The sequence below is a fragment of the Corvus kubaryi genome, unplaced genomic scaffold (assembly GCF_017639235.1).
Source record: "Corvus kubaryi isolate FWS band 111438036 unplaced genomic scaffold, C.kubaryi_AGA036_p1.0 37266, whole genome shotgun sequence".
Taxonomy (NCBI): Eukaryota; Metazoa; Chordata; class Aves; order Passeriformes; family Corvidae; genus Corvus; species Corvus kubaryi.
The window spans coordinates 187,459-206,142 of record NW_024581081.1 but is presented as its reverse complement, the minus strand read 5'-3'; the positions used below and the strand labels follow the sequence as shown (position 1 = coordinate 206,142).

The 18,684-nt window shown below is 37.3% G+C and overlaps 1 protein-coding gene across 1 annotated transcript in view; it reads right to left on the bottom strand.

The window, feature by feature from the left end:
* Positions 1-18,684, bottom strand: part of BIRC6 (baculoviral IAP repeat containing 6) — a 173,602-nt gene that overhangs the window by 105,923 nt on the left and 48,995 nt on the right. The window contains exons 17-33 of the mRNA XM_042024996.1: positions 18,509-18,639; positions 17,499-17,660; positions 17,261-17,392; positions 16,996-17,093; positions 15,650-15,797; positions 11,301-11,434; positions 10,055-10,201; positions 9,294-9,481; positions 8,353-8,667; positions 7,868-7,967; positions 7,160-7,374; positions 6,782-6,990; positions 6,144-6,490; positions 4,873-5,092; positions 3,812-3,945; positions 1,168-1,305; positions 235-362 (exon numbers count right to left, since the gene is read on the bottom strand). Coding sequence (XP_041880930.1) covers positions 235-362; positions 1,168-1,305; positions 3,812-3,945; positions 4,873-5,092; positions 6,144-6,490; positions 6,782-6,990; positions 7,160-7,374; positions 7,868-7,967; positions 8,353-8,667; positions 9,294-9,481; positions 10,055-10,201; positions 11,301-11,434; positions 15,650-15,797; positions 16,996-17,093; positions 17,261-17,392; positions 17,499-17,660; positions 18,509-18,639 — 2,946 coding nt within the window. The remainder of the gene's footprint in view (positions 1-234; positions 363-1,167; positions 1,306-3,811; positions 3,946-4,872; positions 5,093-6,143; positions 6,491-6,781; positions 6,991-7,159; positions 7,375-7,867; positions 7,968-8,352; positions 8,668-9,293; positions 9,482-10,054; positions 10,202-11,300; positions 11,435-15,649; positions 15,798-16,995; positions 17,094-17,260; positions 17,393-17,498; positions 17,661-18,508; positions 18,640-18,684) is intronic.

The following is an 18,684-nucleotide window of genomic DNA, read 5'->3' as shown; positions in this document are numbered from 1 at the left end:
ATTGTCCAGTAGAGTACAACAGTACACTCCAACATTTGTTTTTCCAGCAGATCCCTTGCCCCATGGTTTTAGATGAATGTCAAAGAAGTTAGGCAGCCTTCAGCTACAGAACCAGACCTATGCAAAAGCAAGGCTGAATGAGTCCCAAGGCCAAAGCTGTTGTTTCAAGAAATGGGATGTCCTATAAATGAGACATACTTCTGTGAAAATAGCCACTACTGCGCAGGAAGTCACCTGTTTATGATGCACAAGCTGCTTTCTGATCTTTCGGGAATACAGTCTATCGAGGCTACTGTTGCCTTTAGTAGATCTGCTCAGACTCTGAGTGTGAAGGCTATTATTTATAAAACTCCACTGGTTTCCTAATGGAAATTTAAAAAAAAAAAATTAATCCATCTTATTAAACTCATTTAACTCTAGAGAAAAGACTTTATGTTTCAATAGTTGGCATCTCCATATACTAAGTACTAAAGAAACAAGCAAAAGCTAACTCTTGGCATTATTCAACTATCCCCATTCACAGTAATATTTCTGTGAGATTTTAAAATGCAGTGGTACCATCTTTTTTCATTATTCTTAGAACATGTAAGCAGGCAAGCAACTCTGTCCTAAGTAAAAATAGATGAATGAATAGCTTCATAACATAAAAGCTTTATTTTCATTTTTAGGAAAGATAACCATAGCTAATCAAAATAATAATAACAATGATAATAATGATGATGATAATAATAACAACAATGTATGCTACATATTATTATTATTACTACTACCATTATGAAATAAATGAAAACCAGGCAAAAATCACATTTAAAAACAGTGGACACAAATACCAAAACATTCATGAAGTCACACTGTCGGCCCTTTCTCACAATACAAAGTGTCTCAACATGGTGCACTCTCAATTGTAAAGTCCCAAAGTCACAGGGTAACACACAGACATTTTACAAACTAGAATCAATCCTGCATTTTTCATTTGAAAAAATGAAAGAGATCATATTTATAAGGAGAAGGGGATGTAAATAAGCAGACAAGAATGCAAATAAAAAGACCACAAAATCCGTTTTAAAAATCTCTTTTTTCAAGTGAATAGAAAATACATTTTAGGTATTTGAACAGCTCCCAGAGCAATACCCATAGAACCAAGTTTTGATAGTAAATGTGATGTACCTGTCAAAAATCGTTCCCTTTCTTTTCCATTCAGGGGTTTCTTGGCTGTGGCTGCTTCATCTTCAACAGTAGCTACATAATCCAGCAGTCTGGACACCAGCATTACAACCCAACTGATCATGGGAATATCTAAAACTCCTTCAAAATAAACAGATTTGAGTGCCTTAATAAAGTTCTGAACAGGTAACAAATGTCACACATTTCACTAGGCCACAAAGATTCCACTCCCCTCTTTTTGTTTTTTAAAAGGAGAGTTGGAGTCTGAGCACTCATAAATGAGAGAAGAAATCCGTATAAAACTTAGGTGCAAAGGAAAATGTCAGTTCTCTTACTCTGATGAAGTCCGAAGTCAAAAGCTACACCTCAACTGTGAAGAGTCAAAAATTGTATGCCTAAATTTCCTGAATACCAGATGCATAATGACAGCTGCTTGCATTAAAGCACATAAAGTAGATGTCTCAAATTCTATTGTGTGAAATTCCTCCATCAAGCAGGGCTTCAATAAGATAGTTATAACCATGCAGACAAATACCTCCATTTTCACTTGTTCATTAGTTTATTTTCATGTAGCTATCTGAATAAGTTGCAGGAAAGCCAAGAGTGACTTCAGACTAGATGAACCACGCTGGTGGCACTAATGACTGGCTATTGTCTACTTCAGTGTCACATTTTAAATGCCATATTTTTGTACAGGCAGAAAGGAAAGAAACGTATCTTGCGCATCATGCAAGAAAAATCTTTGTGCACATGGACAAATCTAAATGAACAGTTCTGAAGTAAACTCATACAAAGTAAGCTCAACAAAGACCAGAAACCAACAAATAACGACCACTTAATTACAGTCATTATGCAAATGGCATACTTCTATACAACTGTCAATCCAGCAAAGACATCAGCACTAGAGGTTACACACACGTTTTCATATCAGTGCACTGTGCTGAGCCACATTTTACTGCACTGTGCTTTTCATGCACCGGCCTCAAAAATGCTATAATAAACTATTATTAAATGCAGATCAAACGAGAAAACTAAGGCACAGAAACAATCCATCCAAAATCACATGTTGCTGACATCCAAGCAGTAGGATGCAGCCTGACTTGTTAACCCCAGTTTCCTGAGCACACTCTGACAGAAAGCAGCCCAAGCAGGCAGAGGAAGGACCCCAACAGGTCCATAACAGGACCTGGACTGGAACCACAGACTAAATTGCAAGAACAGAAATGAGCAGCACTGGTGACCACTATACACCTTTTTGGTTGGCAGAATAAAGAGAAAGGAGCCTGCTGCAGAGTGAGTGAGTACATACCTTTTCATACAAGACCATTTCTTTTCCTTTTATCTCTCAAAAAAAAAAAAAAAATCAGAATTCTCAACTTCTCTCCCTCCCTCCCTCCCTCCCTCCCTCCATGTGTCTTTCGCTTATTCCTTTTTTCCTCTTTCGGCCTCAAAGTTTACTACTTCTCTCCACCCATAACACTCACCTCTTGCTCTGGTTTTCCTTTGTTTTTTCACTTTTTCCCCAGTAAGTTTTCACCCCTTTGACCCTTTAGTTATGTGTGATAGTTCTCAAATAGGAATTTCTTCTGCCATACCTGATGCTTCCACCACACATAATATTGCCCTAGTACTCACCTGTACTGTCCAGGAAGAAGGAAGCTGGAAGACCAGCAAATAAAGCTCTGAAGTATCAGTTACTTCTGCTTCCTAAAGTCCTCCATGAGGACAACTAGTAAGGCAAGAGCTATGAAAGGAATTGGAAGCTGTGGGGAGAGTGCAAACAGAGGTAGAGGAGATGTAAGCTTGGGTTTGCCTCAAACTAGGTAGAGACTATAGCAGGATATGGCCCCAATAGAGAAAGTACATGGTAGATCAGTGGGAAGCAATAGGACAGCTTCTGACACCAGCTGTAGGTCTGTTAACATCAGGAGAGGAGGGAAAACTAAGGACGGAGTCTCAGCTGGCACCTAAAGACCTCACAAGGCTAAGAATTTTAAACAATGTATCCTCTATGATGCTTTGCTATCTGTACATAACAAATGAAGTAGCCTAGGGTGTGATGTTTTCAAAAGTAAGAATTTCCTCAACCTTGTGGTAGTTAAAAGAACACTCAAAGAAAATCAAGTTCGCAGAATATAATTTCAGTAAATTCTTAGGATCAAAAAAATGTAAATTCCTTGTAATTACAAAAAGCCCCACAAGAACAAAAAAACAAACTCCATGTAGTTTGCAGAAACCGTGCAGATACACCTAACAAACTTGTCTTTGTATCTGTGTTTCACCTCAAAAGCTTGAAACTTAGAAAGGATCTCATAAGCAGAAAGGTGCATTTCTTTCCAAAGCATTAAATTCCAAAGTCATTCACTAGAGCTGTCTGTACATTGAATGTCAGACACTCTGCCAAAGCTTCCTAGCTGAATTAAAAGCAGTCAAATACATTTTTCTCAGGTTTTAATGGGGTTGGAGGAGGAATCTCTTTTAGCACCTGAAGAACAAGAAGACTCATCACATTTTAAAAGACAACTGTGTTTTAGAAATATAGTAAACAAGCAGTTTCTTCTTTTAATACACCAAAATTTGTGAGTTAATCTCTCCATTTTCTAGTTTATAATGTATATGAAAATAATTTCCCAAATTAGAGGGCTACCTTCAGTTCTTCTGTGCACAGGTAAATGAGGTTGCAGTGGTGACAGCAGGTTATCCAGGAGATTAAGTAAACTTTCTAAAACACCACTGTTGCTAAGCGATCTTTGGCCAATGCAAGAAAGCAACATGAAGACCCTAAAAATAAAATTTACATATTTAAGATTTTATCTCTTTTTCAGATTCAGTAATATCCTGCAACACCCCTTATATAACAATATTGTCCCAGGCTTTCATCTGAGATACAGACAGGTTGGTACAGAAAGCAGTACTGTGGCCCAGCAAACAGAGTGGATTTCACATTCTATTGTTTTTAAGGTTAATGCAGCATTTTAGGGTGAACATCATCTTTTTCACCCTCAAGAGGTCAGCAGAGCCTTCCACATCTGAAACAAAATCTCATATATTTTATTTCCTATTATATATTACTGAACAGCAGGGAAAGAGAATTAAATCCATGTATTTTTATATCTTTGAATTAATTTTAAAAAGATATGAAACTACACATGTTGCTGTTCAAAGAAGGCAGAAAGCCACTAAACAGCAAATACGTTTGATTAAAATAAAATGCTAAGATTTGGAATATTAAAGACCTCAATCAATAATCTGAAATAATCAATACACCTAACATTCAGTCCTCAACTCTACACGTTCCTGCTCTTATATCAGTGCAATCTTTTGTATTAAATGCTAATAGTGTACCTTCCAGTCTCAATCCCACTTTCAAATGCCAGAGGAGAGCAGCTCTATGGTGAGGGTACACTTAAGCCTGATAAAGGAGAAGGCCACTTTTGACACTGGGGAGCAATCCTGCTAGGTATATGAAGTTCTCCAAGTAAGAAAAAATAGCAAATTTTTGTGGTGTAAGAACCAAATAGGTGCAATAAATAACTGCAATTGGACATCTATCATCTGCAGCACTTTTCATGGTCTATTTCTTAAACCAGTGAAAACCATGGATAACTACCCTTCAGTCCGATTTCGTCAATTCCAATGCTAAATTATGAACAATGGAATTACTTCACTGATCCACAGGTAATGTATCAATATAAATCTATATCTTACCTGTCTTGTGGAAATATGAGAAGTTGTTCTGAATTGTATAATTCCTGCAGTACGTTTGAGAGAAACTGACCCCACCACCTTTCACCTCCACAGAGCTGAACAAGCAGAAGGCCAGTATGCAATCGTATCTTGGGGGTTCCACTGATACACAGGTGTTTAAATAATTCTTCACAAGCTTGAGCATGAAAAGTACTCTGCAGAACCACAGGAACTGAGTGCCCTTTTAAGGAAAGAGAACACCTCTGCTTAAAGAGACTTGAAAACATCGGAAGAAGTTTGCAGTAAGTTTTTGAAACTACTACAGTTAAACTAATTGGCACAGGAGTAAAGGAGGAGGGAACATATGGGGAGATGGTAATTTGCACATAAGTCAACCACCAGGCCATTTGGTCAAAACCAAATCAATACAAATACCCCCCCAGAGTCTACACAATGCAAAAAGCAAACCATCATCATGCTTTAGTACAACTGGCACAGAAAATCACAAGACAGTCTATCAATAGAACAATGTTCTGCCTTTTTTTGTTGTTTAAAAAAACCCAAAAAACAAACAAACAAAAAAACAACAAAAAACACAAACCACCATTCCTACTCAGATTTTTCAATTTCAATTCTCCAAGACTTCTTTCAATGGCAAGCTTAGGAAATAAAAATCTTTACTGGATAATAGAAAATTGTGAGCTGAGCAGAAATACTGGTTTTATGAGTTCACTACCATCACCACTCTAAAAGCAATTTCTGCTTCCTCAGTCCACTTCTAACTACTTAATCAATCCCCAGCATTGCACAGGCTTCAATGCTCACAGATACTTCCACAAGGTGATTCTGCCTGGGCAGTTTTTTGTTACTTCAGCAAACCGGTTCATACCACAGAAGGATCAGATGACTATCTGAACAAAGGAATACGCAGCCAGGACTACAGAAAAGCGAGAAGGACCTTGACACCTTCTATCCTTTTCAGTAAGTGGTTAGGCCAGCTTGGTGCCACTGGTAAAACTTGACAATGTTTGTTATCAGCTACTAAAATGACAGTAAATGTGGCTTGGAGCAGCCTGGTCTAGTGGAAGGTGTCACTCTCCATGGCAGGGTGTTGGAACTAGATGATTTTTAAGATCCCTTCAAACTCAAACACCATTCTACATTTCTATGATTTTATATCTAAACATAGTTTAAAGGCCTTATAGTAGGAAAGTGCAGGTCAAGAAATACAAAAACTTGGAAATTGTTTCTACTAACATGACAAAAAAATCAAAACCTCAAAAAGTACTAACCATTGGACGAATGTAGCAAACTGAGCAAAGTATCCAGTAAGTATCTAATGATGGTGCGTAACTGTTCTGTGGATGACATCTGAATCAACTCTTTTGGATCCGATTGTTCCTTCAGTGTTTTCCTGCTTGCACCTAAAGCTACTTTGAGTCTCTGAACAGCATGGTGAGCCAAGTTGAGTTGAAGCTGTAGCTGAATGCAGTCCTGGTAAGCAGAAAATACTCTGCTGTCTTCTTCTACTGCCTTGTCTGGCTTCCTCAAAAAGTACTGGGCATTGTTAGCACTGTTGAGTGGTGGCAGGTCAATACTCTGCAGAAGGATTTCTAACCGATGACAGGCCAAATTGTACCTAAAGGGAAATATTAAAAAACCACAATTCAATACACATTAGCAAACAGCAATACATTTGACAGTCACCCTACCAGAAGACAACTTCTGGTCCATTGTGAATGCACTGTAAAAAGAGATACTGAAAAAAAATACAGTGTAGTCTTTGTTACTGCATTCACAACCACTCTACAACAGCAGAGTATTTTCTGGTCTGAAGAATATAATGGGAAGAAAAAAAATCTGTAACATTATGATATCCCGGTGTTTTACATTAAAATAACTAGCAAATATACTTTTTTTTCCTGCTAACCTGCACTGTATGTCTTCCTGCAATGCAACCATCATTGCCAAATGTTGATCAATTTCTGGCTGATTTGCTGCTTCACCTTCTCCTCTGAGGGGATCGTGCATTAGTTTCAGCTCATTTTCAAAGGGTAGGATATAGGTATGGCCATAATAAAATCCTAATGGGATTTTCGCTCTGGCATTTGTGCTACCATATCGACCAATAACAGTGATCTGAAAAAAAGCGCAACTATATTGTAACACAATTGTATCAAAACAGGCAAAAAATCCATGAAGTCAAAAATACATTAAAAATTTATAGCCAACAAAAGTTTGGTCTAAGGAGAACTTAAGTGAAAATTCACATACTAACAAACATCAAGAACTTAAAAGATCCTTTTACCTTCATAAACCTGCAAACTGGGGGTGGCAGCAAGTCATGTAAAATAAGTGAATGTGTGCTAATGTCAGTAGCCACTACCAGTCGCCTTCCATCCACTTCTTCTCCTAAAGTCCAGATGTCAATGGACAAAGAAGCCAAATCTCCACAGGTGGGAATCAATACATCTGTCAGTAAAATAGGTCTTCCAAAATCCAGCGTCACAAATCTTCTTGCTCCTAGGGGAGAAAAACACAGGATTGCCTAAAAGACCAGAGTGTGCTAACCAGCAAGACGTATTACTTCTCAAACAATAAAGCCACTGTTTATGTATTGTTTAAAAGGTATATAAGGGTTTATGCATTGTTTAAAAAGTATATTTGTATACCTGAAGTTAAAAATAGCTGCACAATCCCAGAAACTCTTACTACAGCTTGAGCACTTCAAGAAGAAAATTTTGGCATCAACTTAAATGAAGCTGTTTTGCTTTTTATGAATTATTTCTGAACAGGTTCAGAGACCCAACATATTTCCCAAGTCCCCAGGATTTTTCAACTATCACCAAATGCTGGGTCTTAAACTCCCAGATATGACACAATGCACACTGAGAAATATCTTTACTCTGGAAAGCTAAGAGAGACTGTAGCTAAGCAACTTACTTAAAGCCCCAGAAAATATTCCACTTCTCATTAGAACATGTGTCAAAATTATTATCAGGAATTGTGCTTTTACCTGAGTGCATTCGCTCTATAATAATTGACTGATGAGGTGGAGGTTGAAGAAAATGTGAAGCATGAGATATTGCAAGAGCAAGGCCAGATCCAAGTGGATTCTGAAGAGTGGAAAAACATCAGTAAAATTAAGTGATTAAAATCTATGCATTTACTGTGAGCTGTTAAAGATATACCATTTTGACAACACCTCACTACACTTAGATGTGAGCATGAACCATCAAAATATATTAACCACTAAGTTCAAAGGATTAATAACTCCTTACACAGTTAAGCTAGCTCCAATAAAGAGAAACCTTATGAGGTACTATAACAATACTACCTTGCTTTCTTAAGTTCTTTTCAGATGGTGTAGATTTAGTGATATAGTTATCACATTTCACCCAAATAAACATATATTTACTAGCATTGAAGTACAAATTAAGACCCTGGTAATGCTTACAGCATCTTGTTTCACTAAGGAAAAAAAAAAAAGAAAATAATTACCGTTCTAGACTTGCTTGTATTTTTGTTATGTGCTGCAAGGTTAACTGTTGGGGGGTCAATGACTGAACCAGGAAAAAGCTGAGCAAGCTCTGCATTAATAACAGCAGAAACTGCTTCATTAGGTGGAGTCAAAGGTGGAGTCATGAAGAGAGGAGTTGTTTTTGGAGTGGGTGGAATGACATCTGAAGGATGAATGAAGAACCCTGGAGCTGCTACTGTATTAGAAGGCACAGAGTTGTGAACAGGACCAACTGCTGATGCTGCTGCTGCCGCTGCTGCTGTTGTCTGATGCAGTTTTGCTTCCAGCTTAGCTTTCTGTGGAGAAGATGAAAGCAAGTGTATGTAGCAGATAATACCACTTGTGAACACAGGAGTAGTATTGAACCACAAGTTCAGCTTTGATTATATAACTGAATTTAATAAATAAGCTACCTTCAACATTGCCAAGTTAAATGACCAACTATAAGCTGAAAAATTAAACTATTAAACTATTTAATTTGACTTACTTGCTGAGGAACATGAGTAGTTAGATGGAGTAATCAAAACAAACCAAAACCCTACCACTGAACAGCAAAGTAAGAGTCAATGAAGCCAAGGCCCATAATAACAATGGCTTTATGACTGGTACTTCCCTGGGTCAGCACCTGTGCTTTTCATTTCAGTGGGCTTTTTCAATTTCAGACTGATATATTTACGTATGAAGACTTAGATTTTATTACAAACTCCCAACCCACCCTTAAAATACACAAAAAACAAGTCTGAAAGACCAAAGCAGCATGGGAGACACTCCCAGCACTTTGCTTAAGAAGACTGAACCAGAGTGCTGAGCAGTTCCTTCCTCAGACACACTATGGAGAAAAAAAAGGCAACTAGCTCTGCAACTACTTTCTCAGCTTTCGAAGTTTAGATACAGCACTAAAAAGAGCCAAATAGCCTCCAACCTGTTGCTGAAGCTTCAAAAGCTGCTGCTGTTTCTCTTGCAGCACCTGGAGCTGTTGCTCGGCTGAGGCCATTGCATGAGAGAGAGACTGCAAAGCTACCTGGGCTGCTGAACTCAGTGCTGTCGAGGCTTCCCCAACCGTTCCAGAAGAGAGGCCACCAACTGCTGGGGTAACCCCAAAGGTACTCACTGGCATGAAACAAACAAACAAACCAAAACAAAACATGTATGTAGAAATTATAAAACACACCTTTAATTCTTTATTAATTGTTCAGAGTGACGTAAAAACAAGACAAGTATCTCTTTTTATCCAGTTCGTGCTACAAATTAACATCATCTTGAACTACAAAGCATATGGCTTATAGACGCACACTGGTCATGCATGCAATACTTGGATTACAGAAAAGCCACCTATTAGTTCTGGAATTCCTCCACCACAAAAGGCTGTAACATAAAGATGCAAGCTTGTACGCTATACTCTCCAGTAGAAACAAACTGATTCAAATTAATAATTTTTAATCCAATTTGTTTGCTAAGATCCAAGAAATACAGAAATTATAGAAATTTATAGAAGAACTATATAGAATATATTTCATAGTTATATAGCATATAGAAATTATTTAAGAAAAAACAAACCACAGACAAAACATTTCAACACTTGCAAAACTACAAGCAATCCGTTTGTCAAACAGTGCCGTTATGTTCGATTAAAAATGTATTGTGGAACTATGACAAGTAGAAAAAATGAAAAATTGTATATACCAGTAAACGTACTTGCATCGTCCCTTTCTATTCTAGTTCCATCACTTGTTGAAACACAGGTGAAGTGCAGAGGTTCAACTTCCAGAAGTCCCGTAAGGGAAGTAAAACTACCTTCAGCAGCTGCACAGCTACTTATTTTCCCATTTCCTGAAAGAGAAACATGTATCTGCACAGTCAGCCAATGTTTTCTTGATAGTGAAATTTCAAGTCATGAAGTGTCAAAAGGGACAACTAAATATAATGCACATATTTTATTAGTTCATGTTGTAAAAGAAACATCTTAACACTATCATATCCTCAATATAAATGGAAGTGTATTTTTAAAATGATAATGCTGCCAAATCTGAACAGAATATATTTATAAGTCAAACTGTCAACTGTGACAGAAGCGTAGTATAATCTTCTTAATTCCAGAAATAAATTATATATGATGGATGCTCTACTCTTCCTACACTGAAAGCAAATTAGCTTGCAAAAATACATTGATACTGGATATATCTACTGCAAAGGAAGAGGAAGAAACTGTCAGACCAACTACAATCATGCACGAATTTAGTATAAAACCCAGACTATTAATCAATATCCAAACAAATTGACAGAGTTGTATGGAGGAAGGGATAGGAAGGAGAAAGACAACAGCATACATGAGAAGGAAAGGAATCACTATGACTCATGAATACGCTTGCTATGAAAAGAATTTCCTGACAGGTAAAAATTATCTAGTTCTTTAGGACATTGCAGGGCCTAAAGATTCACTTATGAATTAACCTGAGAAGACAGACACAAAAATGCTTTTAAGGTATTTTAGCTCCTCTAAACCAGAAAAAATACCTCATTAAACCTTTATATTTGAGGAACGCCATATGGCAGTTTCCCAACTTCAGAAAAATCCATTTAGGTTTGTCTGCCTATGTGAGTGTTGCTAGCCTGAATGAATAGTAACACACCCCTCAAGGAAGCTACCTGAAAGAGCTGACAGATGATTCCTTGATGACTGACCCAGGGAATACGAGCAGCCTTTCTGTCTAATCTCTACCCTGAGATATTCTACAGGATAAGAAAATGTCAGATTCCAGAAAGAGGCTTTTACTCCTTGCCCTAAGGCCACAGGAAATGCAAAAGATACCATAAGCAAGAGAATACCTTGGACTTCAGCTTGGCTGGAAAGTATAAAATCATGAAAAGAAAACCGTATAATAGAGATCTACCAGTTCTACCACAATCAATCACTGCCAAACATACATACCTGATAGAACATCAGACAAATCAATTTCATCTGACTGTACTCCAATGCTGCTGTTGTACACATTTTTGCAAGAAGAGCCACATATTTCCAAATCAAACAGAACTGGATCAAAAGGTGAACTGTATAATCCGTATCTGCAAATAGGACAAACAGCACCATTCACAAAATAAGAATTCATATAAAATTACAGGAAAAGGTCAAGTGTTTCACCATCAGGATTTATTATATTCCAAACTATTCCGTTCATTCATTTGACACATCTTTGAAATTATCACTTGCTTACACTTCATTAAAATAATTTATTAGATGGCATTTTTAAACAGCTTATAATGCTAAATAAGTAACTCTTCATTACTAAATAGTTTTGAAGATGTAATACTGTCCTGGAAACATGACACACAATCACACTAGACATGGAAACTAGAACTACAAGTCTTAGACAATGAGCCACAGCAATACACACACCTGCACATGGTAAATCAGACTTTTGTCTGAAGTCAACAAAAACACAGTACTTTTCCAAAACAGCGGAAGAAATTCCACCTCAGCTTGTTCTTCCAGCTGAAGCAAGAATTAAAAAAGGAAATGCTGCTAGGCATACCAATCAACGCTCGCGATAAATACCTCAACAGAAGAAAACTCGTAACATTTACTCTGGCAGTGCTGGAGGGGAAAAAATAGCACCATCACTCAAAGTGGTCCCAAACCAATTAGGGTTTTTATAAGCCAAGAAGAAGGCAACTCCAAAGTAGTATCAAGATCAGTGGGGTTTTTTGTTCGTTTGTGGTTTTGTTTGTGTTTGTTTTGGTTGGGTTTTTTTTGTATTTACTAATACCTATTACCAGCAACTGAAAAGAGGAAAAAAATGGAAATCAGGCCAAATTACTAAGCCAGAGTAGAAAGAAAGAATGCATCTGTGTAGGTATAAAAGTGAGAAACATAACACTCTGCACTTTGGCAAGAGACAGAAGAAATCTGAAATATTTCCACAAACACCAGCAGGGACAGTAAGTTCTTCCACCCCCTTTTCCCTCTGCCTCTGAGCAGTTTGTCTTTTCTTTACCAGATGAGGTAAAAACCCCCAACAGGTAATGTTGAGAAGGCCGAAATATTTAAACATCTTTTTTGATCCAGTAATCACGAAAGTGTAAATGTCTACATGAAAGCAACAAGGTAAAAACAGATTCTAGATTTCTATGAATGTTAAAATGCTTCCACATTAGCTGGGCTCAGTGCTTTTGGCCACAAAATACTATGACTGGAATAATCAGAAAATGATGAACAATCTTACAAAAGGGCAATAATTGCTACAGATCATCTGAGAATTACAGATCAACCCATTTAACATTGCATTTCCCTTACAAGGGAAGCAAATTCAAAGTAACTTACAAGGCAGCAAATTCAAAATAACTTTATGCTCAGAACAACACAGGATAGACTTGGTTGCTCTTTACAAGCATGCATTAGACAGGATCAGTGCATCCTGCACATCTGACAGGACTGATGTGTTTGCTGCCTGACCTTTTTTCAAACGCCAGCCAAGACAACATGCTACTGTAAAGTGGCTACTAAAACACACGAAACTGCTCAGACAAAATTCAGTGGGGTACCTTCACAGCCTGCTTTAGACATCAGATTTAAAAATTTAATAAATCAGGTCAGCTCAACACTAATACTGATTACTTACATGTTTTAAACGAGGAGTTTGATTTATTAAGTAAGCAGGTCATAAAATGTCAAAATTCTACAAGAGCACTGTAGAGTAGAATCAGAATTTGAACATACTGCAGAGGGGTTTAATTTATTCTGTCCAACCCAGATTTATTTCAACAAGCAGAGTGCCTTTTACCCATTTTTCAGCAGGAATGATCAGGTTCACAGTTTTAAGCTTCATTAACAATCCTTTTCACAAAAGGATATAGAAGGTACATCAAAAAAACAACAAAGACTAAATCAAGAATGTCATGTAAAAACTCATCAATAACCTTACTCATCTGTGCAGTAATGAATATAAACTATGCGAAATACCTCTTCTGCTTCATTCATCAGAGCCCTCAACTGGAATAATGTCTCAAATTTCGTGTATCACAACACGAGGAAGGTAAGGACCAAAGAAAACGGCTCAAGGAAATGCTTTAAGAATGACTACAGACCTGAAGAATACAATGAAGATAAAAATACACTCCAGATATCCAGAATTTGTTTAGAATGAATCTGCTCTCCAGTGCCAACGTGGGCAGGACACAAGCACTAAAAGGCTTTAATTGCAGCAAGACAGTTTTCAGATCAGATGTGAGCAGGAGACAGTTCAAGTACTAATGATAACAGTAATTAAACCATGTAACACCTTACAATATATAGAATAATTTAGTTCCATGAGTACATGAATCTGGTACTTTGAAGAACAGGCTGGAAAAATTTTCTCAGATTTGCTAGAGACAAAACCAACCTGCTTTTTTTAAGACAGCCTAAAATCCTATCTGAAATCTCTTTCTTTGTTGTTTTCTGACCTGCAAATCATGTAACACACCCTACTGGCCTTATCCTTGCAAGTTTTACTTGATTTATTGCAGCACATGACAGCAAAATGAGTATTACTCTCCCACGAATGTGCAGATCCATTAATTAGACATCTGCTTTTAGCTGATTACCAGATGTTAGGCTATTGCAGCTGGGACCAATGACAAAGAGGAAAAACACAATAGTATAAACTCTGCAATACAAATGCACACAAAAAAGACAGAATACAGTTTGGGAAGAGGAAAGGGGAAAAGGGTAAAGCTATGGCTGCCTACTAATTTCTCCTTAACAAAAAAACCAAAACCAAAAACCAAATCTCAAAAATGACAGTATTTTCTTGATCTGTAGACATATGAAGAAAAGGCTCACAAATTTTGTTTAGACTAGTAAATTAAATGAAGGAATAGTCAGTCCTTGCTAGAGAGCTATTGTAATCAAATAAGTCATTTGCTGCTACTCTTAAACTACCTATGGGGTTACGGAGTTAAAAGAGGAATTTAGTTCCAAGAAGAAAATCAGTAAAACACCATTTAGAATCATTCAGAAAATCTAAGCTTGAAGGACACCAAGAATGAGCTCACTTCAGAAATCTTCCCTTGCCATACAGACAGCTATATTCACCAGAAGGTGATCTGAAATGTCACATGTACCAAATTCAAAAGTGGTCAACTGGGAAGGAGGAAAACCTTCTATTTCAGATATGCTGTTTAAAGAAAGTACTTGGAAGCAATTTATATGAAGGAACAACTTGATTCCCACAGAAAGGTGTCATTCTCATATCAAGTGTAATTTTCACATTTTTCTCCTCCCTTTGGTTCGATTCACTTTGTCTATTTTTCAAAATTCTCAGTTATGCCAGATACCATTTCTATTGCTGGGATGTCTTCTAAGCAACTGCAAGGACTACAGATGGTGAAATATATTAACAACTAAGTAGAGGAATGCAACAGACAGCAGGATAAGGATCCAAGTGTAATACCTGAGACTAAGTTTTTATGAAGTATTTTGGAATTATAGTTCTTTAAAAGCAAAACCAAAAATAAACAGATATCCTCCCTCCTCCACACCTTTCCTTACTACATTTTCTATTACCTTTTCAATTTTATCTGAAAATTCTGAACCAACCTCCACCAAACCTCTTCTACCTTGATCTTGCTTGACTTTGAGGAAAACTCTCGCACCTGAACCACAGCTGAAAGAGCTGTCAAACAGCAGCACTTTTCCACCACCATAATGCAGCTTTGGAAACTGCTACAAAACTGAACCATCAGAAATTTCCTTTCTGTGTCATGTAAATCCAAAGTTAAACGGCCAATCAGTTCAATACGCAAAAGATGCGACAACACGGTCCTAAATTACATTGATATGTAATTTAAAAGAAGAACCTGCATTCCCAGTAAATTACTCCAGGTCTCTACACTTAGAATCTGGCCTTTAGAAGAAATACATTAGATGTATGGTCAGCCTACTGAAAGACTATAATTTTGTGAAGCACTATGCCAAACTGAAACTATTCAGTACACTTAATTCCCTCCAAGAGTCAAAATAGGACATGCTTCGTTAGTCCTTACACTAAAAATCATAAATACTAATTTAAGGATTGCACAGACTTCAAACGCCACATACACATTTGCTGATTTAAAATGTGAGATAGCAATTAAATTCAACTTTAACTTTGTACACGTTAAAACTTTTTTCCAGAACTTTAGCAAATTAATCCTTTCTCAAACAAATACAGCACACAACCTTTTTCAGAACACCAAAGGATGGCATTAGACAGTTCTTAGGTTTGTTTTTACTAAGTTTACAACAACCACAATTCTTAGTACCTTGTTTGAAGTAACGCCTCCATTGGTGTTAGGCGATCCTGCAGCTGCCGGGACACCGCAGTCAGCAATGATGCACAAGCTGTACTGCATCCTGCCAAATCTTCATCCTTTACATAGTTCAGCAATACAAAATACCAATACACAGATCCTGCATTAAAAAAAAAAATATATATTTCAGGTGAAACATGATATAAACTTTTCACTGAAAAAGCATACTTTGAAGGATAATCATTGGAAGTGATAAATAATTATCTAATGGTTACCGAATACAGACTAGGAGGTATTCTACCCCTTCCCCTTTCTTGAGAGACTTCAATTAAGAATCATTCTGAAATTGTAAGTTTCCACAAGTACTTCTAATTCTCTTATCAACTAACACATAATTGAAGGAAAGAAAGGTTCCCAAGAGACAGCTTTGTAAACTTCTTTCATTGCTTTTACCCACAGCAATCAAAATGCTCTTGATATATTAAGGTGCTTGGCTAGGGGTTCCAATCCCATCAGAGCCAAGCCATACTCCAGATCCAGCTCTTTTTCTCCTTTCATCCTCTGGTTCTGGTTGCTGTCTCCTTACTCTGTATTTGCTGGAGGCACTGCTTCCATACAAATCAGTTCTGGGAGCACAGCACGGTGGTAACTGTACAGAAACACAAATCTCAGCCTCCTCCTCCTTCCCTCCCTGTGCATTCCATACCCTCTGTAGCAGTGTGTTAAGTGTTTTGACCTAGGTGGTAGTACAACAAGCCTTTTGGAATGCAAACTGATTTTTCTGCAAGACCCCTCAGTGATGCCAAGCTAAAAACAATTCAACAATGTCCTAGTGTGAAAAGCAGGCCTTGCCACCCAAAATACGAGCATAAAGTCATCTTCCCATTCCATCTGGCACTCCAGATGCTTCAACAAGGTGCTAAGAGACCGTTACACTGCACTATAGATAAGGAAGGAATTTAATTTAGTTAAAATTTCCTTTTAGTGTAGAAGAATCAGAAGTGGATTGCTAGTTGGACATCATTGGGATAGTCAAGTTTCCTGGCTCTCTCCTAATTTTAAAAAATAACAGACAACCCTGACCATAACTGATGTCAACAGAATCTGTTGCTGCTAAACACCTTTCAGAATTCTTACAAAACTTACTTAAGCTCTTCCAAAAATGTCAGACTTCATGCTCTGGTTTAATCAAGCTTATTTGCTTAAAAATCCACCAACTACAAATGTCTACTTCATGACCAGACCACTCCAAGGAGCGTTTTGAACTAACCGAACAATTACCTCATTCTAATTTCACAAGAGAGTCCAACATGACAAATGTACCATGTATTTTTATGACAACAACACTGCATACATACCACCTGTGGCAGCAGCAGGCAAAAGAGGCATATTGTCAAGTAAAGCTTTTAGAAGAACTGATCCAAACCCTTGCTGACTTGGGTCACACCTTCCATTGCTACAAAAAAACCAGACACAATGAAGTAAGAAAGAAGGATGAAATCTCTTACACAAGATGAAACAGTTACAAACACATATGTTCAATTTAGAATGCATGCAAATCCCCCAAATACATGTAAAACAGAAATAAACAAAAATAAATATATGCAAATAATTAGCACTAACCTGATGCATAGTGCAAGAAATCGTGCACATTTGTGAGCTATGCTCCGCCCAGCTTCAAAGAAGCAAACACGTATAATATCAGAGACACATTTACGTGTTTTAGTAAGCAAACTGTCATTTCCCTCCTTCGAGCTGTGGAAACAAGTTGCATACTTTAGAGAATTATATAAAACTTTTTTTTTAACCAAACTGATACTGAGAAATAGCCATGATAATTTGAACACAATTCCTCCCTTACCTGCCAGGGCCATTTGAATAGACTCCGGCCAACCAACAAAGTGTGTCGAGTACAAGACTCTGAGCATGTTCTGTAGCCGGTCCATCGTCTGTCTTCTTGCAAAGAGTGGTGAGAAGCTTCTCATGGAACTCTGAAAACTGTAACATGGCACACCGTTGAACTCTAGGGAGGAGGGGAAGGAAAGAAAAACCACAATTATCCAACATGGCCGTTCTCCCAATAAAGTGTCTCTCCAGCTTTGTATCCTGTCCTAGGAGCAGCATAAAAGAGAATCCTAGATGAAAGGAAAAGCACTACACAAGCATATACAGTACTTCCTGTGCACACATTCCCAAGTGTCCTATTTTCTGCTCACAGAACTTCCTACATTATGATATATCTTGTAAGCTTCTATGAAGTTTTTTCACCCCTATTAACTTGTCTAGCAACTTCTAAACCTAAACAAACCTTCACCATCTACATCACTCTTACAACTTTGCACATACCTCTTTGCAGCCTCGATAACCTCTTTTATGCCCATTACAGTCAGTGCCATCACTGCAGGGTGGCAGATGATAATACACTTTAAATACTCTATTACTTGCGTCTAGGTCTGCAGCACCAAACTAGAGACTTCAACCACTTCTTTGTTAGCTAAATTTGATTCTAAACTTTTTTGACAAATAATCTAATTTCTGCTGTAAGAAACAAGGCAATGAGGAAATAGAAAGGGAAGATGCTTCCTTTAAAAAATGTATCTGTTTTACCAAGAAAACTTATTTACATTTGCCTTTTGAAGTCAGGCAAAAAACCCCACTTGACACATAATTTCATGCATGGTGTTATTCTACCACAACTTTCACAGCATAGTGCCCTCTAACTTGCAATTTACATGATTTTCCATATAAAATAAGCTTATGAAATGACAACTTGAAACAGTATCTTGACCTGAGCTATTTTGAGAACTAAGCTTTTTATAAGAAGTGTAACTAAAGCTAATATTCCTTCAGATTTAAAAAACAACTACTAACCTTTCCTTTGAAATTGAAGTTTTTTTAAATCTTCGAATTGTTACAGAGACTTCTTGAAGTAAGTCGCAGCCTCGCAGATTATCTGATTTTCTTGAAGTAGTAGTGGCTTCAATTTTGCTAGACGGCTTTTCCTTATATTTTCAGAAAAAATAACATTCATAAATCACATTGGTTCT